Genomic DNA, 27,562 nt, shown 5'->3' with positions numbered 1-27,562 from the left:
TATAGCCCAAAAGCATAACCCAAAATGGAGAATTCTCCATTATTGTGCCTTTTCTTTACTTTTTATTATGAGATATATACAGAAAAGGTTAATGTAACATATGCACCATTGAATAGTTATAAAGTGAACATCCATATAAATACTGTTCAGATGCATTAGAGATTCTTAATCATGAGTCTACTGATACTTGCAGAGAATTTGCCCATATCTCCTTTTTTTTTTTTTTTTAACACTGCATAGGTTTCCACGCTGCTAAGTTAATACGGTTGTTTAAGAAATCTAGTTTTTGACATCCTTTAGCTCACTGAGGTGTAGTGAACCTGTCTTCTTCTGTCTGGGCTTTGGGTCTCTCTATATCTCGTCTTTTTTTTTTTTTTTTAAGTTATCCTCGCCCATCCCTTCCAGTAAAGGCTCTTTTGGACCCAGCCACGCCTCCCCACCTTGGCTCTACCCGCGCCCAGGTCCCGCCCCTTTCGGGCCCTAGAGTTTGGTCTCCATGGTTACGCCGAGAGTTCCGGGCTGCCGTGAAAGCCCCAGGGAAGAATTGGGTAGACCCGGCTCAGGCTCTTCACTACCGCCAAGGTCAGCCCAGCCCGGGCTCCGCGCCCTTGATCCCGGAGTGTACCTCGCGAGGAGGCGAGCATGGGTCAGCGGACGGAGCCTGGGCTGCGGGAGCATGTCGTCTAAACTGGTTCAGGCGAAACTGACAGTAAGGACTCTTCAGGCCCCGCCGCTGAGCGTAAAGAGCTGTCGCTTCCGGTCGGAGGCTCACAGGTCCCCAGGTCAGATCGCTAACCCGTGCTGCTCACCGCTGTTCGGCACCGCTCGCTGCCCCGCCGGCCGGAACTCGGGAGGTTTAGGCTCAAGCGGTGGGTGTGGGGAGGGTCGGGGGGCGGGGACTGAGGAGAACCGGGAGAGACCTGTGCCAGGTGCCCGACGGCGCACGCGCACACGCGCGGCTTATATTCATTGAGCAGGCGTTTGTTAGTTACCAGCTGCTGTTTGATGCTCTTACTTTCTGCCAACGCTATGTTAACCACTAAGTATATAGACTGGGAAAGGAGTACGTCAAGGCTGTATATTGTCACCCTGCTTATTTAACGTATATGCGGAGTACATCTTGCGAAATGCCTGGCTGGATAAAGCACAAGCTGGAATCAGGATTGCTGGGAGAAATATCAATAACCACAGATACACAAATGACACCACCCTAATGGCGGAAAGTGAAGAGGAACTAAAGAACCTCTTGATGAAAGTGAGAGAGGAGAGTGAAAAAGTTAGTTTAAAACTCAACATTCAGAAAACTAAGATCTTGGCATCTGGTCCCCTCACTTCATGGCAAATAGATGGGGAAACAATGGAAACAGTGACAGACTTTATATTCTTGGGCTCCAAAATCACTGCAGATGGTGACTGTAGCCATGAAATTAAAAGATGCTTGCTCCTTGGGAGAAAAACAATGACCAATCTAGACAGCATATTGAAAAGCAGAGACATTACTTTGCCAGCAAAGGTCTGTCTAGTCAAAGCTATGGTTTTTCCAGTAGTCATGTATGGATGTGAGAGTTGGACTATAAAGAAAGCTAAGCGCCGAAGAATTGATGCTTTTGAAATGTGGTGTTGGCGAAGGTTCTTGAGAGTTCCTTGGACTGAAAGGAAATCAAACCAATCAATCCTGAGGGAAATCAACCCTGAATATCCATTGGAAGGACTGATGTTGAAGCTGAAACTCCAATACTTTGGCCACCTGATGAAAAGACCCTGATGCTGGGAAAGATTGAAGGCAGGAGGAAAAGGGGAGGCCAGAGGATGAGATGGTTGGATGGCATCACCGACTCAATGGACATGAGTTTGAGTAAACTCCGGGAGTTAGTGATGGACAGGGAGGCCTGGCATGCTGCAGTCCATGGGGCCGCAAAGAATCGGACATGACTGAGCGACTGAACTGAACTGAATTGATATAGAACTCAGTCCTCAGGACAGCTCCAGAGAGAGTAGTAGTCGGATTTATACTTTTCAGATGAGAAAATCACTTCAAAGAGAAGTTAGAGAAATGGCCAAGGTTTCAGCTAGAAAACGGGGCACAATGGAAACCAGGCTCTCTGGTTCTCCTGGACTAGATGCCAGGTGTTGTTAACCTTACCTGAACCCTAATATGCTGAAAGTGATCTTTACCTACCTGGGATTGCCTTTGTTATTCTCTGCATGCTAATTTCCCCTGTGCTTAGATCGGAAAACCTGATCACTATTAAAACCTACCACCTTTTCACCAGGAGTTCTTTTTTTTTCCCCGTGATCCATGACTCGTTATATGTTTTGCTTTTTTTTTTTGCTTTTATGCTTTTAATCAAGAGTATAAACCTTCACTTGGATGTGCAAGAAATAGAATTTTGATGATTCGAGCAAGAATTGTGTTCCAAGAGTTTCTGATAATTATGAAAGGTCATTTAGTGAATGATGAAATAAGCATGTCCTGTTTCAAGCTGACTTTGCCACCTACATAGTGGAATTTCTCACTAATTCTACTCCTACGCCCATCCTCCATCTCTAATACTGTTTAACATTTTTTTTTAATTAAAAAAATCATGCTATAGGGGTACTTTTGATGACCACCATCATTTAAATAAAGAGGAAATGTTTCAGTCATTAAATCCCAATTGCTCTCACTGTTATCATTAGTCCTTCATTTTTATAAATATGAAACCAACTAATGAAAAACAAGAGGGGCCTATATACTAGTAAATATTATTAAGTAAATAAATAATATGACTCTTTACACATATATTAGTGGTGAAATCTCAAAAGGAAAAAATAATATATAAATACAATTAAAAAAATCTTTTTATTTAGAATGCCTCCCACTCAAGCTGAAAGTGTTATAAAGAATATCATTAGAGAAATAGGACAAGAATGTGCAGCCCATGGAGAGATTGTTCCTGAAACTCTGGTTGCTTTTATGGTAAGAATAAATATTTTTGTGAATTACTGCTTTATTAAAAAATTTTTTTCAGCAGTGCCTATCTTGCTCTTAGAATTCTGTGATGTTCTCTTAACTCGTTGCATTGAAAACCTATGGCGATTGGTAGACAAATTGTGTCTGTGTGTGCTCAGTCACGTCCAACTCTTTGCAACTGCATGGACTGTAGCCTGCGAGGCTCCTCTGTCCATGGGATTTTTCCAGGCAAAAATACTGTTTGTTTGTTTTTTAAGTCTATAAAGCATGTTAGTTCTAGATTTAAGAGACTGATCTAGAAGATCTCAAAGAATCTTAGAAACATCAATAATGTTTTTCCTGTGTTGTAAGTTTTTTTCTTTTTAACATGTGTTGTTCACTGCTGTAAAAATTACTCATTTCCTTGATATCTCTCTGTTCTTGCTTTTGGTATAATAATACACAATAAAAATATGGTAAAAATATTCAAATTAGTTTCCCAAGGTAAAATTGCTCCCTTTCTCCAGTTTCTGATGAAGATGCTGAGGAACTGGGTTGTAAGAAACTCAGCTGAATGATCCACCCCTGGGTAATCAAGAGGGAGTTATTTAAAAAATGGAAAAATATTAAACTAATGTTGTAGTAATATGAAATAAATGTAATGGACTTTTTCCTACTCTCAGGTGAAAGCTGTTGTTCTGGACCCGAGTAATGGCTTTAACACGGATAGAACGCTCACAAAAAGTGATGTGCAGAAACTGGTGAAGGTGATTATCCAACATTTCTCAAATTTTGAATGATTTGCTCACAATTCTAAATATTTGATTTGTGTTGCTCAATAGTGCCTTCAGCTCCATGAAACAAAACCCCACCAAACAGTGGTGCAAACAAATGAGAGATTAAATTTTTTCTCATAGAATGATGTCTAGAGGTTCATAGGTTGTTTTTCCTGACTTCCTAGGTCACTATCATGCATGTGTTTTCACCCCAGGGTCACAAGAAAGCTCTTCCACCTTTGAGCAGGTATAAGGTGAGAGGACAAAGGTCAACGTGTGTGCAATTGGATCTGTCACTTTGTTTTTGGAAAATAATGGGCTTTCCCAGAATCCCTCACATCTCTTTCCATTTGTGGCCTGCTTGCATGGTCAGTCGTGTCTGACTCTTTGCCAGCCCATGCGCTGTGGCCTACCAGGCTCCTCTGTCTGTGGAATTTTCCAGGCAAGAATACTGGAGTGGGCTGTCATTTCCTTCTCTAGGGGACCTTCCCAACCCAGGGACTGAACCGTATCTCCTGTGTCTCCTGCATTGGCAGGTGGATTCTTTATCACTGAGCCTCCTGGGAAGCCCTTGCATTTATTGAATAGAATGGTATTTCAAGTGAGCCTAGGATATTGATTGTTTTCCTCTTTCCTTTTTTAGCTGAAAGAAAATCTCTGCCTTAATCCAGATTGAGGCTTTGTTAGTGAGAAGGAGGGGTATGGATGCTGGCAGGTAGCAGTGTCTGCCGCAGTATTTTAGAGACATCTTATTCATCTAATGAGACATTGAGAAAATTAACTGACTTATATACAGTTAAGTTATATACAAATTCATATTCATATAATTTTTGATTCAACAGAATTTGTGTTTTCTAAAAGGAAAATTGAACCCAAGAGCAAAATGATTCGTAGGATAGTTTGGGAATTTGAGATTGGCATCTATACACTGCTGTATTTAAAACAGATGAAGAGCTAACCATAAAGGATCTACTATAAAAGAAAGAAAAAAAGAAATCAAGTAAATGTGCCTGAAAAGCAGTTGTAAGAACTAAAGAAGGCAGGAATTTTAGATACTATTAATTTTTCCATATGTTTTAAGTTTGACTCACTGGGTTTAGATGCTTAAACATTTATTTTCTAAATATTTGTGAATGGATTTCCTAAAATTTCAACATTATTTTTTCCCCTGGGCTTAATGATTTGAATTCCCTCCTTCACACAAAAGACTTGAAACAAGCTTTCCCAAACTCGTATGTGGATATTTTCTGAGCTCAAACAAATGGCAGAGAAAATTTTCATCATCTCTATCTTCTCTCTCAGCCAGCAATTTGCATAGTGAAACACAGATCTGTCTGCAGATGTTAGAGGGTCAAGAAGAGCTTGGAAGCTTGAAACTAGGGAATATTTTGTTAGGATAACCGTGCAGAAGAAACTCCATGATTCTCTATGGCAGCTGAGAGCTGGGTCTTTTTGTTCTGAAACTGAGAATGTGCTGTAAAGCCTGTTCTTAGCAATAGGGGAAATGACTAATGGTCAGTCAGAAATTTTGTTGGAAAGCCGTGGAGAAGAACCAAGGAGGGGCAGAAAGTGTTTTTCTCCTTTTCATGGCTCAAGAAGCAATTTCCCCCCCACCCCGCCAACTCAACTAAGTTGGCAAGAGTTTGATATATTTTTTGAATCTTATTTTTCTTATTGAAGTGTAGTTGATTTACAATATTGCGTTAATTTCCACTGCACAGCAAAGTGAATCAGTTATACACGCATATATAAATTCTTTTTTATATTCTTTTCCATTATGGTTTATCCCAGGATATTGAATATAGTTCCCTATGCTCACTGTACTTTTAATGTGACAGGGACATTAACTGTCAATTTATATCATAATTCAAGTGATAAAAAGTGTGTTTCCTTTTTTCTCAATTAAGAACCATGTGGATGAGCTAAGTTTTGCATTTGTAAAGTCTGTGCTTAGACCGGCACCTCTCCACCTGGAGCAGTCCAGGTGTCCCATCTTCACTCCTGCTTTCTCCTCTCCCTTCTCCCAGGAAAGCAGTGTTGGTGCCCTGGGCGGTGGGCTGAGGGAAGCTGTTGATGTGCCTGCCAGGTACAGACATAAAGTCTAACATGAGATAGGGAAGAGTGGGGTTGGGGGATGGAGAAGAGAGGAGAAAAAAAAAATTCAGGTTAACTGTCTATCATAAAAAGGCAAAACAGAGAAGGAGGATAAGCTATCTACGTGTGTGTCGGTGGGGGGAAGGGGCAGGGGAGGGCAGACAGGAGAAAATGGACCAGAGGAAGAAATTTTGAAACAGAAGGCAGGGTCAGAGATTGTCCGTGAGCAGAGGATGGTAGCCACAGCAGCTTCTTATAAAATGGACATGACCTCCAGCATCAGCTAAAAAAAAAGGAGCATGAAGGTTCAAATAAATGGTAATGAGGAACTCAAGAAGAGCTCCAGACATGAGCATAAGCTTCATGCAATGTCCACCCACATTCAGAGACTAATCTTGTCGAGGTCCTTGCCTCCAACTAGACTATTAGCCACCTGGGTATGGTAATATTGGCTGACTCAGGGGAAATCGCTTATTACTTAATAAATGTTATTGGTTAAATTATCTATAAAGCATGAAGTTCTGAGGAAAAAGAAATAAAAGGGCTTATTGGTAGATAAATATCAGAAGCTATTGCTTTGATGTTTCTCTTTGATTTTAAAAATAACATTGGAAAATACTTCTAATTGCTTCAGAAAATATAACTAGAAGAATTTATGGGATATTCTCTTTTAGCTTTGTGTGAATCGGCTATTGGACAGTAAAAATCCTTCCCTGGACACCATTAAGATGCAAGTCTATTTTGATATGAATTATACAAGTCGAGGTAATGTCTATCTACCTATATTGATACCCTTTAAAAGAAGATTCATATTGTATTTCAGGTTATAGGGCTTCATTTGGTTGATGAAGAACAATTTAACTTTTTTGTCTGTCTTTTGAAATTTTTTCCAACTTTGAAGAATGTAATAATATTGGAGATGCTAAATGAGACCACTGGCCTTAATGAGTGTCAAAAGTTTCTGAGTCTATTGTGCTTTAACTGTTATATGACTAATACATAATATAGTAAAGCAGCCAGCCCACTGAAGTTATAAATTTTAATTTGCTGATTTTGTGGTTCCTGGTTTATATTATTATCTCATAATGCTTTCCTAAATTAAATAGCTTACCTAAAAATAAAGTTAATGATGGGAAATATAAGCTCAGAACATATTTTGTATGTAAATCGTTTATTACATACATCCAAGATAACTTGGAAATAAGATAAAAAGGAAAATAAAGATTGCCTCTGCTGACTGTAATGATATAATTATTAACCATTTGGTTATTTTAATTGTCTTTTTTCCCTCTATGTATTAAACTTTTAGTTATGCTATATGTGTAAAATCATGTATCTTGCTTTTTTGATTAATAATAATGACATTTTAGGGCTTCCCTTGTAGCTCAGTTGGTAAAGAATCTGCCTGCAACGCAGAAGACCTGGGTTTGATTCCTGGGTTGGGAAGATCCCCTGGAGAAGGAGCTGCCAACCCACTCCAGTATTCTTGCCTAGAGAATCCACATGGACAGAGGAGCCTGGCAGGCTACAGTACATGGGGTCACAAGTTGAACACAACTTAGTGACTAAACCATCACAATGACATGATAAAACAATAGTCATGAATTGATGTAATTTAGATTTTTCTTAATTTCAAAGTTTGAGGTTTTGTGGTAAAGTTATAGCTATGAATTGTGTATGGTTGATATTTTAATTATTGCCCTTGTTAAAGGGTATCTAATTGACTTAGTTGCAAAAATTATAGTGCTGGTGAAGTGTGGCTCCTGCCACAATTAAGCTTAAACCTCATTGTATCACAGGAAGAAGGGTGAGGGATACAGTTCTTGATGCTACATTGTATTACAGTAATGCCATTCAAAGGAAATTTATCTAGAACTAAAATGGAAACACACACAGTTGAAGAGGAAAATTTATACTATCTTTATGGGTATTCATATTTGCTTACATACAGTATACTATATGTGCTTACCAATAGCATATAGATAGTACATATAATATATACTGTATATGTTTATAATGTGTATACATACATAATGTATGTATATAATGTTTATAATGTATATTATAAAAGTCTTGTATACTTCCTGTTTAACTAGGAGGTTTTAGCCCTATCTATTATGGTTTGGATTGTCTGTTTAAAAATCTCGTGTTTTGACAAAGTATGCCATTTAAATCACTGTAGTACATCTTTGCCACCAGATTTTTGTCTTGAAGTTACTTGCTGGCCACTATTTATTTTTTTGTTTTGATGACTATATCCTAAGAAAATACTTGTTTTCATGCAGTAGAATTGCCATACCATGCCATTTCCCCCTCTGGTCCTATTTTCTTATTGGAGAAGAATTCTAAGTATCAATATATGGAACATTGTCTATTGCCATTTTTAGAGGAATTTCTTGAAGAACATCACCGGGTCATAGAGTCTAGATTAAGTTCTGTTAGCAGAGAGATTACAGACAGTCGAGCATGTGTCCGAGAGGAGCTGGAAAGCCTCTACCGCAAGATCGTCAGCTACGTGTTACTGCGTTCTGGGCTGGGGTCCCCAACAGACATCAAGATTGTCAGAGAGGCAACAGGTAAAAAATGTACACCATTTCCATTCCATGTGTGAACATACATGAACATCATATCTTATAAAATATGGTGAATTACATGTGTTGAACATTGAAGTTTTCTCCTTTGGTCTGAAAAAAAAAAATAGCACAAATAAGAGGTTGAAATTTACCCACATCCCTCTTACACAATGTAGTATCACTAAAACTCAAGTAGCACCTCTGGGAAGTGAATATGTTCATCTTCTTAGAGCTGTATGTACCTAGGGACCTATTATTCCTCACTAGAGAAGCACTGGCAGTATGATTAAGAGTACCAGGCTGGCTGAGGAGTGGGAAATGTTGGGAGAGTAAATTTCATCCTGGTGAAAGGAGTTGAGTCTGTCATCTAGGATGGATGAAGGTAAACAACACTATTTTATCCTTAGGAAATACTTGCCCAGTTTCATATATAAGATAAGGAATAGGCCATATCTCTAATCTTCCCACGGCTTTCTTCCATAATGCTTTTAAAGCATCATTTTTTTTTCTACTCAGAATCCTACTTGGAAAGCTTGTTTTAAGGCCCATTGCCAAAAATTTACTGATGGATGCATAATTGTAGAAAAAGATGTGAGGCAGTGGCATTATTTTTAGCAGCTCAGCTTTGATGTATGCTAAATTTTGCCAAGTATTCTGGAATCAGGTATCAGACAGTTAAAGAATCATCTAAGTAATTCTATAAAGACAAGCCCCTTAGATTTCTGCTGAAAGAGACTCATCATTTAAGTTTTGGTATCTTTATTCTATCATTTTGTTGTCCTTTTTGTGGTTTGTTTAGCTGCCCTACAGAGTGTATTTCCTCAAACTGAACTTGGGACATTTCTAACCCTTTCTAAGAAGGACAAAGAACGCCAGCTGAAAGAACTCACCATGATTGTGACTGGAATTCGTTTATTTAACCGAGACTGTGGAAAGGGAGGAGAAGGCATTGATGACTGTAGGTATATCATTAGGTTAATTCTATAGGTTACACAGGTTTAAATTTTAATGGGAACAGAGGAAAATAAAACACAGTACACCACTGGCATTCTTAGATTTAACATTTGTAGTTTTGACTATACCTTAGGTACTGCTACTGTTCATAATGTACAGTAATCTTTCATTTTACTGGGGCAAGACCATACATTTTTATGTATCATGAAGCTTAGGGGCTTTGATCCCTGCATTGGGAAGGTCCCCTGGAGTAGGAAATGGCAACCCACTCCAGTATTCTTACCTGGAAATTCCATGGACAGAGGAGCTTGGTGGGCTACAGTCCATTAGGTTGCAAGCCCCGCACATGAAGCTGGTATGGGATGTGAATCAGTACAAAGACTGAGAGGGCCTCCTGGAGTCCAGCCTCCCCAGTTCAGTGGACCTCTATGTTCTTTGCATGCATATATGCTCAGTTATGTCTGACTCTTTGCGATCCCGTGGACTGTAGCCCACCAGGCTCTTCTGTCCATGGGATTTTCCAGGCAAGAAAACTGGAGTGATTGCTATTTCCTACTCTAGGGGATCTTCCCAAATCAGAGATCAAACTTGCGCCTCTTGCATCTCCTGCATTGGCAGGTGGATTTTTTACTGTTGGTACCACCTGGGAAGCCCTCTAAGCCAAATAACCAAAATGGAATAAAATTCAGTGATTCAAAAAAAGAAAATCACCCTGAAAAGAAAACTGTTGCTGATGTGGTTAATGGAATGAAATAGAATAAGAGGAGAATATTTGCAAGTCTATAAATCTAGAGCCTCTACTATGCTGTTACGTACTTAATGCATTCATTATCTAAGTTTGAAAGCATTTGTTCAAACATTTGCTCAAAGACCAACCAGTAGGAGTAAATTCCTTGTGTATATGGTGCACATGTAGGCCCACTGAGAAGGTGTTAGTGTCTATTACCAGATCACTGATCTAGTACGATAGCGTAATTGTTTTTGCAATTTAAAAAGTGTTCTAAAAAGTCCAATTCCCATTCCTCATACATTTCCCTACTTTGCTAGATGATTCTATTGTTTTTCTGTATCCCAGTGAGCTTCTTAAGTGGTACTCTTTTATTTCCTTTTTTACAAACAGTAAAGAAGATTCACAGAAGAGATATAGTGGCTTTTCTAGAAGCACGTAATTAATAGCACAAAACACCAAAGCCTGTCTGTTCTTTAGACTCTTCTATATTTTATTGACAAAAGGTGATCTGCTTTAACTTTTGGTTCTTATTCTGGCAGTGTGGTGTTTTGCTTTATTTGTTTTTTGATAGATTTTTCTTTTTTGTTCTTTTCCTCCTGATATAGAAGTGATGAAACACCTGCCTCTTTATTATTAATTTGGTTAAAAAAAAAAAAAAACTGACTCAACCTACTGTTGAAATATGACTACTTTCTAGGCTTTTTTTCCTGAATTCTTCTAGCTTGCCTCATGTTTGTTTTATTATACCTTTCAAACCAGTGCCAGCTATTCTACAGGAAGCAATCCCAGGCACCACTAAGCATGTTGATTCCCAGCTTGAGGCGGTTCAGGACCAGGCATACCGCTACACAGCCATCCTGGAGAAGGCAGCAAAGAATCCCCTCATGAGTCAAGAACTTCAGCCCTATATGTTAAGAGAAGCCCTATATAATGTGCGGCAATGCGAGATCTTCCTTCAGGTCATTTTGGTGAGTTGTTGTCTTAAGAGCTGGCCATTTCCACAGAATGCAGCCTCATATATGTATATGTATATATGTGTATATATGTACATATATACACTTGCTTTGAATTAAATGTTTAGCTTAATTTAAAAAAAGCCACTGATTAAATAGGTTTTTTTTAGCACTCTCTATGATCCAGGTTCCAACTTTTTCACTTACTGTGATCCAGGTTCCAACTTTTTAAACATTCTTTTCCATAATGGTTTATCATAGGATATTGAATATAGTTCCTCATGCTATATAGTAGGGCCTTGTTTGTTGTTTATCACAACCTCCTTATATATTATAGGGTGACCAGGTCATTGATAAAGAAAGCAACCTTAATAAGTGTTCAGCATATATTGCATCTGTAGGATCAAGGACTAAAATAGAAATGGGAGAGTTGGATGCTGATTTTAATGAAGGTGTGTTGAGAGGGTTTTTGATGGTTGATTCTCTTTGGTCCTTGGTAATATGATTGTTGCATGGTTGCTATGGTAATGCAGGTATATGTCTGTGTATAAGACATGTTGCATTGTTTGCTTTCATTCAGAGCAAGTGTCTAACATATAGTTTGGCAGGTTGTTGGCATTCAAATAACTTTTATATAATTACTTGTTCTAATTGTAAAATTTGGTGGAGAAGATTTTTTTCCTGCTTCTCTAGATCTAATAAACAAACCTGCCGGGAGCCAGCATGGGAGATCCCACCTATGACAAGGTCATGTGGAAGAGCCTGACAGGGCAAGGCGGATCAGGTCTCAAGGGGTCCTCTGCCTGAGCATCTACCCCGAAACCAGAATCTGTCTGTTTTATTATTTTATGCCTCTCACCAACACCTCTGACATTAATGGGGGGCTATCCCCAACCACCTTTCTCTAAAGAAAATTAACTTAGAGCTCTAGTTAATAAGTCTCCTGGGAGTAATTGGAGTGTTTCAATTCAAACCCTTCTGATAGCTTTCTAACTTTTACAACTGCGCATAAGATTGTTTACAGCCTCCCAACTTCAAGAGGCACAGGAAGCTTAAAAATTCTAGGAATGTAGAGCCTTTTGAGGAGTTAAAAATCATTAGAATAGAACTGATTGAGGGTTTCATTGTTGAGCCAATACTTGCTGCCAAGTTTTCATATCCTTTATTTGTTGTGTACCCGGGAGTGCATTAATTAATATAGTTGGTATATAGAAAAAACAAGTAGCAACATAGATCTTTGAGTTAAGTACTTTCTTTCTTGTAACCCACTGCACCTTTGTTCTATAAGGATGTAACTTTATTTAGTACTTTGAGGGTGATGCAGATTAAAGAAAAACACTTCAGGGAAAATGAGATTAACATTCATCAAGGAAGAGATTAACATAAAATGTTAACAGGCCTCTTGGCCAGAAGATAATGTAAATCACCTGAGACCTTTTGTATACAGAAAGATATGCAGAAAGAAAGCCTGGTATCGATAAGGGTTAGGACTGCTGCCCCTGCATGACTCTGCATCTTCCATTATGTACAACTTAGGGTATATAAGCACCTTTTGAAAATAAAGTTATGGGGTTTTTACACAAGCTTGGCCTCCCCCATGTCAAGTCTCTCTCTCTTTTTCTCCCTCTCCCTCCCTCTCTTTCTCAGGTTGATCCCTTGGAACACAGAGGCTCTCTGTGTTCACTTTTCTGCCCGGGCTTCTAATACCCACGCGCGAGAGGGAGCCCAAGGTGGGGCACTCTCCGCTATTCAAGCAGGTGCCTGTGGCCTACGTGAACAGAGCAAGTCTCTTGTCTTGAGACTTTATTAGCTTTCCGTGTAAACCAAGGAATAGCATCCTCTTTTCTCCTCTATTTTTTTCACTACATTATTCTTTCCTAATCTCTCTTTATATCTCTAAATAAATAAATCTCTCCTCGCCGACGCCGTCTCCCCTTCGAATTCCCTGGATCCACAGGGGCTGGACCCCGGCACAAACCAAACACTCTCCCTGCAAAGAGTTGGAAAATATGGTATGGTAAAGTGGTGGTTTTCAACTTTTTTTAAAAAAAGCATCAGAGCCCTTTCTGACAGAAACTTACTCAGAAGAAATTTACTTACTCCTAAAAATATAAAGCAAGTATCTAGACCAAAGGATCAGAGGCCTTTTTCTTCAAGGAGCATTCCCAAGCCATCCTAAGATTCCAGGAAACACAGTTTCTTAACTGTGTCACGGCAGCAAACTAAGTTTCTACCAGTTACTGTTTTGTTTTCTGGCTTTTTCCCCCTAGCTATACTGGAGAAGGAAATGGCAACCCACTCCAGTGTTCTTGCCTTGAGAATCCCAGGGACAGAGGAGCTGGGTGGGCTGCCGTCTATGGGGTTGCACAGAGTCAGACATGACTGAAGCGACTTAGCAGCAGTAGCAGCAGCATACTGAGGTGTAATTGACAAAGTTGTAGGATATTTAAACTGTACAACATTTTGATTTAATATACCTCTATATTCCCCCACTGAATTAACACATCCATCCCCCTGGTCACTGTTTACCTTCACACAGCCTCTCATAAGACCACAGGATTGGTGGAACTGTCTTTTGTGCAAGCAAATACTAATGTCTTGGATACAACAGGCTGTGTTCTGCCCCCCTTTTTGTTTTCACTTGTATTTTGATTGCTAAATAGTACTTTGTTTGCTTGTTTTGGTATGGCTGTGTCAGGTCTTTGTTGCGGCACTCCCGATCCTCATTGTGCCATGTGAAATCTTTCATTGTGATGCATGGACTCTCTATTTGTGTCTTGCAGGCACAGTAGTTGCAGCATGCAGGCTCCAGAGCACACGGGCTTCAGTAGTTGTGGCACACGGGGTCTCTCTTTGTGGCATACCAGTTGAGTTGCTCCACAGCACGTGGCATCCTAGTTCCTGACCAGGGATTGAACCCATGTCCCACACCTTGCAAGATGGATTCCCAACCCCACTGGACCACCAGGGAAATCCCTTCATACTACTTTTGGATGCCCTAGGTCTGTCTTCTCTCCTTACCTCTGCTACAGAGGAGAGAAGGATAACATCCAAAGACATGAATGCATGGCAACAAACTAGGAGGGTTCCTCACAGCTGGCCTACTATCTGCTTGCCTTCAGAAGGGAGGACTCTAAATCGACTCTCTGAAACCAAACCATTCTTTAGGGTAGGTGTTCCCCTGATGTGGACTTGCGGCTAGCAGCCTCATGTAACTAATCAGATACTAAGAGGATTTCACAGTTAGTTTGAGTGTGTAGGGGTCCACAGGAGCAGAATCTCAAATTTACTTTGGTCCTTTATGCTCAAAAGGGATATTATAAGAAAGAACTTTGGGAAACTGTCACATATACTCTAAGGATGTTGTGGAGGATGTGTTCATTCTATAGTATCTTCTCACAGCTTTTGCTCATGAATCATATTCAGCCAACTGACAGTCTTAAAATCTTTTTGGTGCTGTGCCTTTCAATGTGATCTTATCTCCTCGATCAAGGATTGAACCTGTGCCCCCTGCTTTGGAAACAAGGAGTCTTAGCCACTGTACCACCAGGAAAGTCTTAAATTCCCTGACAGTCTTGAATTCTCATTGGAGTTCTTACTCTTTCATCTCTTACTAGAGAGATGGTGAGTAGAGGGTTGAAGTGCTAAGTGTGGGTCTTGCAGCCAGACTTCCTAGGTTCTAATCCTGCCATTGCTACTTACTAAATCTGTGTCCTTGATGAAGTTGCTTGACTTCTCTGTGCCTTAGTCCTCACATCTGTAAAAAGGGGTTACTGATAGTCCCCACTAGGTAAATAAGGTAGAGCAGTGTTGTCAGACAGATGAAGATGATGACAACAAACACAGTGTTTACCATCATCATTGTCAGGGCATTAGCAGAGCAGTTCTAACTTCATTTCAATAGGGGCACAAGCTAAAGGGCTCTTACCTTTCTTGGAATATCTCATTTCCAAACCCTTTGTTGCTCCTGTTATTGAGAAAGTTCACATTCTGATCTTAGCACTCTTCACGACTCTTTCGTACTCCCTTTAGTCAGAGTCAGAAAGAGTGTTCTTTAAGTTTCTGACTTTCTTGCTGCTTAATCACTGTTTCTTTTTGTTGTTATTGTTTTTACTTTTATTGAAACATACTTGAATTACAATGTTAGTTTCAGGTGTACAACATAGTCATTCAAAATTTTTAAAGATAGTACTCTATTTTTAGTTATTATAGAATATTGGCTATGTTCCTTGTGCTATAAAAATGTATCCCTGTAGCTTATTTTCTACATTGTCGTTTTTATCTCTTAATCCCCATCCCTATTTTGCCCTTCCCTCTTCTCCACTAGTAGCTACTAGATTGTCCTCTATATCTGTGAGTCTTTTTTAAAAAATATTCACTAGTCTGTTTTATTGGAGAAGGCAATGGCACCCCACTCCAGCACTCTTGCCTGGAAAATCCCATGGATGGAGGAGCCTGGTGGGCTGCAGTCCATGGGGTTGCTAAGAGTTGGACACGACTGAGTGACTTCACTTTCACTTTTCACTTTCATGCATTAGAGAAGGGAAATGGCAACCCACTCCAGTGTTCTTGCCTGGAGAATCTCAGGGATGGGAGAGCCTGGTGGGCTGCCATCTATGGGGTCATACAGAGTTGGACACAGCTGAAGCGACTTAGCAGCAGCAGCAGCAGCAGTCTGTTTTATTTTGTGAATTCCACATATAAGCAGTAACATACTTTTCTTTCTCTATCTGACTTATTTCACTAAGCATGATACCTTCCAGGTCCATCCATGCCACTGTAGATGGCAAAATTTCTTTTTATGGCTGACTAGGATATGGTAGTTTTTGATACTCCAGCCTTCCATCATCAATCTGCCTTAGTTACAGTTTAAGGTTGATTGTTACAGAATGGATACAATTTAATGAGTATTGGTGGCTCAGAGGTTAAAGTGTCTGCCTGCAATGCAGGAGACCCGGGTTCGATCCTTGGGTCGGGAAGATCCTCTGGAGAAGGAAATGGCAGCCCACTCCAGTATTCTTGCCTGGAGAATCCCATGGATGGAAGAGCCTGGTAGGCTACAGTCCACAAGGTCACGAAGAGTCGGACACGACTGAGTGACTTCACTTTCACTTTCATAAAATACCTCAGTTTATATTTAGCTGAAACTTTTTCCTATCCATGAAATCTATGAATATTCTCTTTTAAAGTCACATTATTTGAAAAATTATTAATAAGATTTTTTGAAATATTGATTTTGATTCAAAAATTTTTCTTTTGCCAATGCTACATTCAGTTTATGTAGACATCTGGAAAATCCAGTTATATCCTGGGTAAGATGGTGAGTTATTGTCTTTTGATCAGGACTTTATCTGCAATAGTGAGCAAATTCAAATATTCTGGAAGAGAAAGGAAGGGGTGATTGCAGTCTTGCTGACTGTCTTAGCTGAGAGAACAGAATTCCACCCTCTGTGGGCTTTTGATGAGCATGGCAGTTACCAAAGAGAGAAAGCCACTTATTGTTATTGTACCAGTAAAAGCTGCATGACACACAACATTTCTTAAAATATATAAGTCAAGACTTTTGTATGCTTCTTCTGCCCAAGCTGTGTTTGCAGGGCCATTCACAGAATAGATTGCACAGGGATTCTTGATTTTTCTGAAAATGCAAGTAAAATGTCTGTTAGGTGGAATTTGTGCTTATTTTAGATTTGTTGAAAAATGGTCACAGAAGAAAGTATGAGAAACTTATAATTTAAAAAGTGGGGGAGAGGAAGAATAATGCTAGGTACACATGCTTTCCCCAAGCATTTTTTGGACTGCACTATGAAAGAAGGTTTGTGACTTTATTCTTGTTTTTTTTTTTTTTTGCCTCCAACAATCTCATTAGAAATAGCTTTGTGTTAGGATGCTGTCAAATTTGTGGTGGCAGATATAAGTTTTTCAAAATGTGAATTTCATCATGGGTAACAAAAACCATCCTTTTCCCAAAATGACGGACTCATTTCATTGACTCTCAGGAAACTATCTGCCAATAGATAAGGCTCAAAAATCATAGGTTGTCTGCCAGTTGTCCTTTTCATATAAAAGTGCTTTTCTGCTAGAGAAGGGAGAAAAAGGCTAGTTCAGCTTGCAACCCAGTCATGTAAGAGAACTGTGTGTTTTAATATGCAGGATAGCTCGACTGGTTAAGAATCTGCCTGCAACACAGGAGACCCTGGTTCGATTCTTGGGTCAGGAAGGGATAGGCTACCTGCTAGAGAAGGGATAGGCTACTTACTCCAATATTCTTGGGCTTCCCTTGTGGCTCAGCTGGTAAAGAATCTACCTTCAGTGCGGGAGACCTGGGTTCGATCCCTGGGTTGGGAAGATCCCTTGGAGAGGGGAAGGGCTACCCACTCCAGTATTCAGGCCTAGAGAATTCCATGGACTATACAGTCCATGGGGTCACAATGAGTTGGACATGGTTGAGTAACTTTCACTTCCACTTTCACAGAAGTGTTTTATGTATATTTTCTATTTGATCTGATTGTTAAAAAAATATGCACATAAAGATCAAAATTCAATAAAATTAATACTTCTTACTGCAATATCAAGGATAGTGAAAGGATAGTGAAAATAGCTTTTTTATTGAGGTACTATTGATATATAAGATTATAATTGTTTCAGATGTATAACATAAATGATTCCATATATGTGTATACTGCAAAATGGTGACCACAATAAATCTAGTTAAACTTTTCAGCACATATAGTTACAGTTTTTTTTTCTTGTGATGAGAACTTTTAAGATCTCCTCTCTTAACAACTGTCAATTGTACAATACAGTATTATGCACTACAGTCATAGTCAGCATGCTGTGTGTTACGTCCCCATGACATATATCTTATAAGTGGAAATGTGTACCTTTTGATCCCCTTCACCCATTTTGCCCACCTCATCCCCCCACCAATGGTAATTACCAATCTGTTCTCTGTATCTATGAGCTCAGTTTTTTAAAAAAAGATTCCACATATAACAACAAGGTCCTATTATAGAGCACAGGGAGCAATATCCAATACATAGTAACAATCTTTCATGGAAAAAGGACCTGAAAAAGTTGTATATGTGCAACTGGATCACTTTCGGTATATCAAAAATTAACGCAAAATTATGAATCAACTATCCTTCAATTTTTAAAAAATTCCTCATAGAAGTGAGATCATATAATATTTGTCTTTATCAGACATACTTTCCTTAGTAAAATTCCTGCAAGTTTCGTTCATGTTGCTGCAAATGGCAGGATTTCCTTGTAAATGATGCTGCAATGAATATGGGGGCACATGTATCTTTTTGAGTTAGTGTATTCATTTTCTTCAGGTAAATACCCAGAAATGGAATTGTTGGGTCATATGGTGGGTCTATTTTAATTTTTTGAGGAACCTCTCTACAAATTTTCCATACTGGCTGCACTGAGTTACATTCCCACCAGCAGTGCACAAGTGTTCCCTTCCTCCCACCCCCATATCTTTGCCAATGCTTGTTCTTTCTTGTCATTTTGATAGTAGCCATTCTGTCAGATGTGAAGTGATACATCTTTCTGGTTTTGATTTGCATTTTCCTGGTGATTAGTGATGCTGAGCAATTTTTCATGTATTTGTTGTCCGTCTATATGTCTTCTTTGGAAAAATGCCTATTCAGATTCTTTGGCCATTTTAAAATTTTATTGTTTTTGCTAGAGTTGTATGGGTTCTTTATATGTTTTTGATCAGATACATGATTTGTGAATATTTTCTCCCATCCCATTGGTTGCCTTTTCATTTTATTGATGGTTTCCTTTTACTGTGCAGCTTTTTAGTTTGATACGGTTCTACGTGTTGATTTTTGCTTTTGTTCCCTTTGTTTCTGGTGTCAGAAAAAAAAAAGTCACCAAGACTGAGGTCAAGACTTTACTGCTTATGTTTTCTTCTAGGAGTTTTATGTTTTCAGGTCTGACATTCAAGTCCTTAATTCACTTTGAATTGCTTTTTGTGTGTGGCGTAAAATAGTGGTGCAGTTTCATTCTTTGCAGGTGGCTGAATAGTTTCCCCAGCACCATTTATTGAAGAGACTATCCTCTCTCCATTGAATATTCTTGGTGCTTTGTGGTAAATTAATTGACTGTATATGTGTGGGTTATTTCTGTACTCTGTTCTGTTTTATGGGTCTATGTGTCTGTTCTCATGCCAACACCATGTTGTTTCGATTACTGTGACTTTGTGACTTTGCAGTAGTTTGAAACCAGTTAGCATGATGCCTTCTGCTTTATTCTTCTTTCTCAAGATGCTTTGGCTATTTGAAGTCTTTTGTGATTCCATACAAATGTGAGGATTGTTCATTCTATCTCTTTGAAAATGCCATTGAAATCTTGATAGGGATCATATTGAATCTGTAGGTAGCTTTGGGTAGTATGGTCATTTTAACAGTATTAATTATTCTAATCCCAGAGCACGGAATGTTTTCCCCTTTATTTATGAGGACTTGCTTTGCAATTAAAATTCTACATAGTCGCGAACAAGTTCTTTTCGGTAAAATGTTAACAGTGTGATTGTTCTAGGACACTGTCAGGAAAAATCAAGAAGTTCTGTGTGTCTAATCTGTAGATGGAGCCTACAGGCACAGCTTGGGGGAGTAGCTCTGGAGTAGCTTTACTTAATACATCACACCTCTTAAAACCTGTAGTAAAGCTACTCCAGACCTACTGGAGTAGACAGATTTATTTGTTTCTGGTTCTTTGTATATAAATCTAAGTGAGTTAAGTACTGCATTTTCATATTTTGATTTCTAAAACAAAACTAGCAGTCAAGGGGGAAAAACAGAAGGGTAGACAAGAGACTTATTAGATAGGATAAATTATATGTAAATTATATATAATTTTGAGAAAATATTTATAAAATTATAATAAATAAATAATGGGAGAATGAGGAAAGAGGAGGGGAGATGTTTAAAGAATAGTACAGGTAAAATTAAAACAGGATACATATTACAGAAGTGAATGAAAAAATTCATTAGTTGAAATGCAGGGCTAACTGATATTTCTTATAATTATTTTTTGTCATTTAAAAATAGTCTAGCAAAGCATGTCATTAGTCTACAGATATCTGAGAACTCAAATGCAGCTGTTTTCCTCTTCCTGTAGTTGTTACTCTTGAACACTTTGTACTAATAAACCTGTACACTGCCATTTCTGGTCACAGCTTGGGGTAGGAGCCAGGGGCTCAGGTGATCTGGTATAGAACCATGATTCTATCCCTCATTCACTGTGTATCCTTGGGCAATTTACTTACCTTTCTGTGCCTTACTTTTCTTATGTGTACTGACCTCTTTTTGTACTTCTAAATATTTATTGTGGGGCTAATGTGTCACAGGATCCACTGCTTAGAGATGCAGTTATGCTGAATATCAAAGAGTACCTGTATGCATTTGAGAAAAATTATAGCCATTGTACTTCAAAGGGTTTATCAGTCCATCAGATGTTTCTGGAGCCCCATTCATATGTTAGTACTCTTCTTGGTGTTCAGGATACCCCAGAGGGCAGAATCCTTGCCCTCACTGAGCTCACCTTCAGGAGATGTGGGGAGCAAGTAGGGCTTAAGACATATATAATTGTGTAAAGCAAAATATTAACGCAAATTATGTTGTCTTCACAGTCAGATATAATTACCTGTGCTCAAGAAGTGGAAATGATGATAAAGCAGTTAGAAGCCCAGCTGGAACAATTAAAATTGACTGTAAAGTCAAAGACGGCTATCCCGACATCTCAAGTCTTTGTAAGCATTTGTCATCAGCTTTGAAACTTGTTTAAGGGTAAAGGAGCTTTGAAGTCCCATAAAATTGGATGAAAAGTAATTTTAATTGTATTTAATATGGAAAATATAATATTAGTTTTATACAAGTTGATCCTGTTCTTTTTGCTCATTTTGTAGTTAATAATCATAGAACTTGGTTGTTTTAAGTTGAATGAGAGGATTCTCTTAGTAGGCAATTGCTACCAAAGTACATGATACCAGTATTGTCTGTCAGTTCAATTGCTCAGTCTTGTCTGACTCTCTGCAACCCCATGGACTGAAGCATGCTAGGCTTCCCTGTCCATCACTAACTCCCAGAGCTTGCTCAAACTCCTGTCCAACAAGTCGGTGATGCCATCCAACCGTCTCATCCCCTGTCATCCCCATTTCTCCTGATTCAATCTTTCCCAGCATCAGCGATCTTTCCCTGATTCAACTGACTCTTTTACAGTGAGTCAGTTCTTCATATCAGGTGGCCAAAATATTGGAGTCTCAGCTTCAGCATCAGTCCTTCCAATAAATATTCAGAATAGGGCTGATTTCCTTTAGGATGGACTGGTTTGATACCTTACAGTCCAAGGGATTCTCAAGAGTATTCTCCAACACCACAGTTAAAAAGCATCAATTCTTCAGTGCTCAGCTTTCATGGTCCAACTCTCACATCCATACATGACTACTGGAAAAACCATAGCTTTGACTAGACAGACCTTTGTTGGCAAAGTAACATCTCTGCTTTTGTTGGTCACAGCTTTTCTTGACTTTTAACTTCATGGCTGCAGTCACCATCTGCAGTGATTTTGAAGCAAAAAAAAAAAGTCTGTCACTGTTTCTACTGTTTCCCCATCTATTTTCCATGAAGTGATAGGACTGGATGCCATCATCTTCGATTTTGAGTGCTGAGTGTTAAGCCAAGTTTATCACTCTCCTCTTTCACTTTCATCAAGAGGCTCTTTAGTTCTTCACTTTCTGCCATAAGTTCGGTGTCCTCTGTGTATCTGAGATTGATATTTCTCCCAGCAGTCTTGATTTCACCTTGTGCTTCATCCAGCCCGGCATTTTGCATGATGTACTCTGCGTATAAGTTAAATAAGCAGGGTGACAATATACAGCTTTCATGTACTCCTTTCCCAATTTGGAACCAGTCTGCTGTTCCATGTCCAGTTCTAACTGTTGCTTCTTGACCTGCATACAGATTTCATCAGGAGGCAGGTCAGGTGATCTGGTATTCCCTTCTCTTGAAGAATTTTCCACAGTTTGTTGTGATCCACACAGTGAAAGGCTTTGGCATAGTCAAAAAGCAGAAGTAGATGTTTTTCTGGAATTCTCTTGCTTTTTCCATGATCCAACAGATGTTGGCAATTTGATCTCTGGTTCCTCTGCCTTTTCTAAAACCAGCTTGAACATCTGGAAGTTCACGGTTCATGTACTGTTGTAGCCTGGCTTGGAGAATTTTGAGCATTACTTTGCTATCATGTGAGATGAGTGCAATTATGCAGTAGTTTGAACATTCTTTGGCATCGCTTTCTTTGGAGTTGATAAACTGACCTTTTCCAGTCCTGTGGCCACTGCCGAGTTTTCCAAATTTACTGGCATAATGAGTGCAGCACTTTCACAGCATCAGCTTTTAGGATTTGAAATAGCTTAACTGGAAATCCATCATCTCCACTAGCTTTGTTCATAGTGATGCTTCCTAAGCCCCATTTGACTTCACATTCCAGGATGTCTGGCTCTAGGTGAGTGATCACACCATCATGGTTATCTGGGCTATGAAGATCTTTTTTGTATGGTTCTTCTGTGTTTTCTTGCCACCTCTTCTTAATATCTTCTGCTTCTGTTAAGTCCATACCATTTCTGTCCTTTATCGTGCCCATCTTTGCATGAAATGTTCCCTTGGTATCTCTAATTTTCTTGAAGAGATCTCTAATCATTCCCATTCTATTGTTTTTCTCTATTTCTTTGCACTGATCACTGAGGAAGGTTTTCTTAGCTCTCCTTGCTATTCTTTGGAACTCTGCATTCAAATGGGTATATCTTTCCTTTTCTCCTTTGCCTTTCACTTCTCTTTCTCTTCTCAACTATTTGTAAGGCCTCCTCAGACAACCATTTTGCCTTTTTGCATTTCTTTTTCTTTGAGGTGGTCTTGATCACCACCTCCTGTGCAATGTCACGAACCTCCGTCCATAGTTCTTCAGGCACTCTATCAGATCTAACCCCTGGAATCTGTTTGTCACTTCTACTGTATAATCATAAGGGTTTTGATTTAAGTTATACCTGAATGGTCTAGTGGTTTTCCCTACTTTCTTCAATTTAAGTCTTTATTTTGCAATAAGGAGTTCATGATCTGAGCCACAGTCAGCTCCTGGTCTTGTTTTCATTGACTGTATAGAGCTTCTCCATCTATGGATGCAAAGAATTTAATCATTCTGATTTCAGTGTTGACCATCTGGTGATGTTCATGTGTAGAGTCTTCTCTTGGGTTTTGAAAGAGGGTGTTTGCTGTGACCAGTGTGTTCTCTTGGAAATACTCTGTTAGTTTTTGCCCTGCTTCATTCTGTACTCCAAGGCTAAATTTGCCTGTTATTCCAGATTTTTCTGGACTTTCTACTTTTGCATTCCAGTCCCCTATAATGAAAAGGGCTTCTTTTTTGGGTGTTAGTTCTAGAAGGTCTTGTAGGTATTCATAGAACTGTTCAACTTCAGCTTATTCAGCATTACTGGTTGGTTTATAGACTTGGATCATTGCAATATTGAATGGTTTGCCTTGAAAACGAACAGAGATCATTCTGTCATTTTTGGAATTGCACCCAAGAACTGCGTTTTGGACGCTTTGGACTATAAGGGCTACGCCATTTCTTCTAAGGGATTCTTTCCCACAGTAGTAGATATAATGATCATCTGAGTTAAGTTCGCCCGTTCCAGTCCATTTTAGTTCAGTGGGTCCTAAAATATCGATGTTCATTCTTGCCATCTCCTGTTTGATCACTTCCAGTTTGCCTTGATTCATGGACCTAACATTCCAGCTTCCTATGCAGTATTGCTCTTTACAGCATCAGACTTTACTTCCATCATCAGTCACATCCACAACTGGGTGTTATTTTGCTTTGGCTCCATCTCTTCATTCTTTCTGGAGTTATTTCTCCACTCTTTTCCAGCAGCATATTGGGCACCTACCAACCTGAGGAGTTCATCTTTCAGTATCATATCTTTTTGCCTTTTCATGCTGTTCATGGGGTTCTCAAGGCAAGGATACAGAAGTGGTTTGCCGTTCCCTTCTCCAGTGGACCACATTTTGTCAGAACTCTTCACCATGACCCATCTGTCTTGGTTGGCCCTACGCAGCATGGCTCATAGCTTCATTGAGTTAGGTAAGGCTGTGGTCCATACTATTGTCTGTGGCAACAGAAATAATCCATAGTGCAGTGTTGAAAGCATGTTTACAGTAGCTAGTTAGAAATTGCCTCCAGCAAAGAAGTGATGTAACTTGTGACCTTTCTGAAAAGATAGATAAAATCACTTTGTTTACAAGACCTGCATGTATTCCGACTTTCTGATTATCTGCATCACCTTTTAGGCAAATCTGGGAGTGATCGCTGGGTTGGGAAGATCCCCTGGAGGAGGCCATGGTAACCCACTCCAGTGTTCTTGCCTAAAGAATCCCCATGGACAGAGGAGCCTGGAGGGTTACAGTCCATGGGGTCACAAAGAGTCAGACATGAGTGGGCAATTAAGGACAGGGAGCCCCAAAGACATACAAGATGCATTTACAATATTTCATGGAGCATTTTGATTTTCTGATAATTTTCTGTAATCATTCCCAATATTTGATTTTAAAGACCAAGGAACAAAAGCCTAAGTTATTTCACTTATAAGTAGGGCCTGATTAATTTTTTGTTATATGAATATGAAAAAGAAATATTTTATCTCATTAACACAAAATCTCTAACTTATAGCTTACAAGAAAATGCCCCAAGATGTATCCCTGACTTTCCAAGTTCTTTTGAATCATAATTGAGTCAGATAAATCTAAATGAGTCATATTTAGCTATTTTTTTAAAAAAAGATTTTTTTCCTCTAGACCTTTTGAAGTGAAGTGTCCGTGAATGTTTCTCACATGATCATATGTCTTTGGTTCTTTTGAATAAACTAACTTTCTAACAATTATACCAAAATAATATACTTTGAAATACAAGCTTATTTTCTTGTAGTTTGTGAATCCAATTTCTACTGATTCTATTGTCTAACTTCATGAGACTTTCAGTTGTCTTACGAGAGAATTAATCTCTTTATCACAACATAAATTTGTACTAATTTTTAAGAGTGATTTATAATTTTATTAAACAGTGACATTTTGAACACTTTTGTCTCTTGTGCAGCCTATCTTCATTGCCCTTTCCAACCTGTGGACTAGCTTTCAAGATGAAACTGTCTTGATTAGCATCCTTAGTAATTTAACTACTCATCTGGAGCCATTCCTGGGGGCTCATGACCTGTTCTTTCCTGAGAAAGTGATGCAAGTTCTTCTTGATGGAGTGACTGTGAAAACTGACGTGTGTAGAATAAAAGAGCACATAGGTAATAGAAATCATCTATTATTTCCTCTTCCTGTTAAAATTACCTCCAGAATAAAGTCACTCTTTTGTTTTAAAATTTTCATCTTTTATCTTTCTGATAAAGTTTGGAACATCTTTCTTGATTATAAGACTACTAATGTTCACTATAGAAAATGTAGAAAACTGTAAATATATAAACTGAAGAGTCTGCTATCCAGCAATAACCACTAGACCATAAAGAAGGCTGATGCTGAAGAATTAATGCTTTCGAACTGTGGTATTGGAGAAGACTCTTGAGAGTCCCTTGGACTGCAAGGAGATCCAACCAGTCCATCCTAAAGGAAATCAGTCCTGAATATTCACTGGAAGGACTGATGCTGAAGCTGAAGCTCCAATACTTTGGTCACCTGAAGCAAAGAGCTGACCCGTTGGAAAAGACCCTGATGCTGAGAAAGAGTGAAGGCAAAAGGAGAAGGGGGGAGTAGAGGATGAGATGGTTAGATTTCATCACCAACTCAGTGTACATAAATTTGAGCAAACTCCAGAAGATAGTGAAGGACATGGAAGCCTGGCATGCTGCAGTCCATGGGGTAACAGAATCAGACATGACTTAGTGACTGAACAACAATAATCATTCCCGATGTTATTATTAGTATTTTGGTTAAGAGTGATTTCATGTGCTTATGGGTTTCAGTTGTAATCTTAGTGATTTTGTTAATTGGTCTGTAGTAGAAAAGGATGTTAATCCTTGCACTATTTGTGCAAACAAAGCTCCACTTTTTCAGGGTGCTGTTTGCCATATATCTACCCCAGATTCAAGTGGAAACTTATGAATCAATAAACGTTACTCCTGTAAAATTGAGCTTATTTTAGACCCTTTAAGAGATGTACTGATTCTTATATAAAGACTGTCTTTACCAATAAACTTCTTTTTATGTTTGTAGCCCCTTCTATAATTTGAGTTAAATACAACTCAAAATTCATAAGAAATGTCAAAATAGAGTTTGGGAATTGAATTGTTGTCTAAAATGGAAAGTTTTTTAAGAAAATGAAATTAAATAGTTTACTCTTTAAATTTCCTTTTCAAATTCTATTTTTTTTGAAAGTGAAAAATAAAATATAGTGGTAACACTCACTCTTAAACTGCTAGAATATGTAAAACCTGAACACTAAATCAGAAAGACTTAAAACATCCTCCCAGTTAGTTTTTCCTATTCATGTTATTTTGTTAAAACAGCATATCTATGCAAATACTAAATAAAATTGAAAAGTTAAAGCCACTTCAGCAGTAGATATTAAAGTCAACCATACTGGCAAGGTGTGTCATCTCCTACTATAAATCAGAATTGTTTATGCACTAGAACACAATTTATCAAGTCACTGCTCCAGTGAATTGGGAGACCCAGTGTTCTTCTTAAAAAATTTAATTTATACTTGCCACATCTCATCACTGTTTGAAGCTTTTAGGCACATCAGGAAAGAAGAGGGAAGAAGGTTTGTTTTTTTCTAAAGTATGCATTTACTTCCAGCTGTAGCCACAGAGTCATTTATAGTGTCTACTGTTTGGATACAGAGCCAGAAACAGAAGTGTAGGCAGCATTGCAAAAGCAAAGAAGCTCAGGCATCAGTGCTTTGTAAATGCTCATTTTTGTTTGTGTAAAAAAAAAGTAGCAACATGAAGAAGACTTTTTATAAGTGTGAAGAACAAAAATTGCATTCCTTGTATCAAAATTAAGTTACCGAAAGATGTTTTTGTGACTCTTTCTGCTCATTCTCAACCATTTCAAGAAGGGACAGTCCTAGTATATAAGCATCATATTCAGAGTATTTTGTCACCTCACATGTTATGTTACTAAAAGCTATGCTGTCTTGAATGAAGTTAATTTATTTCTGTTTTAGTCACATAGCAGTCAGTCTCTTCTGCTCATTTACCCAATGAATAAGGTTTCTCTTGTACTCCTCTTTCATTTTAGAAGATAAAGTAAATGTGGCAGATTTCAAAAAACTGGAGTGGCTTTTCCCAGAAACAACAGCCAATTTTGATAAATTATTGATTCAGTATCGGGGATTTTGTGCTTACACTTTTGCTACAACAGATGGTCTTCTCCTTCCAGGTACGTCATTGGAAATAATACTGTTCTCCCTTCTCCAATTTTTTTAATTTAAATGAAGTGTGCTTATTGTCACTCATTCACTTTGTAAAACTTTATGGAATC

General features: G+C 38.7%; 1 protein-coding gene across 3 annotated transcripts in view; it reads left to right on the top strand.

The window, feature by feature from the left end:
* CFAP206 (cilia and flagella associated protein 206) overlaps positions 471 to 27,562 on the top strand; it is a 43,642-nt gene continuing 16,550 nt past the window's right edge. For 2 of the 3 annotated variants that reach the window (XM_013966494.2, XM_005684700.3), the window contains exons 1-10: positions 471 to 782; positions 2,851 to 2,959; positions 3,616 to 3,699; positions 6,477 to 6,567; positions 8,190 to 8,378; positions 9,175 to 9,333; positions 10,819 to 11,027; positions 20,659 to 20,778; positions 25,170 to 25,368; positions 27,320 to 27,460. In XM_013966494.2, coding sequence (XP_013821948.1) covers positions 2,852 to 2,959; positions 3,616 to 3,699; positions 6,477 to 6,567; positions 8,190 to 8,378; positions 9,175 to 9,333; positions 10,819 to 11,027; positions 20,659 to 20,778; positions 25,170 to 25,368; positions 27,320 to 27,460 — 1,300 coding nt within the window. In that variant the 5' untranslated portion in view covers positions 471 to 782; position 2,851. The remainder of the gene's footprint in view (positions 783 to 2,850; positions 2,960 to 3,615; positions 3,700 to 6,476; positions 6,568 to 8,189; positions 8,379 to 9,174; positions 9,334 to 10,818; positions 11,028 to 20,658; positions 20,779 to 25,169; positions 25,369 to 27,319; positions 27,461 to 27,562) is intronic. The other variant, XM_005684701.3, reaches the window with a different exon arrangement.

The sequence above is a fragment of the Capra hircus genome, chromosome 9 (assembly GCF_001704415.2).
Source record: "Capra hircus breed San Clemente chromosome 9, ASM170441v1, whole genome shotgun sequence".
In the NCBI taxonomy this organism is placed as follows: Eukaryota; Metazoa; Chordata; class Mammalia; order Artiodactyla; family Bovidae; genus Capra; species Capra hircus.
Note: the sequence above shows the minus strand (reverse complement) of the source record. Positions and strands in the feature narration are given on the sequence as shown.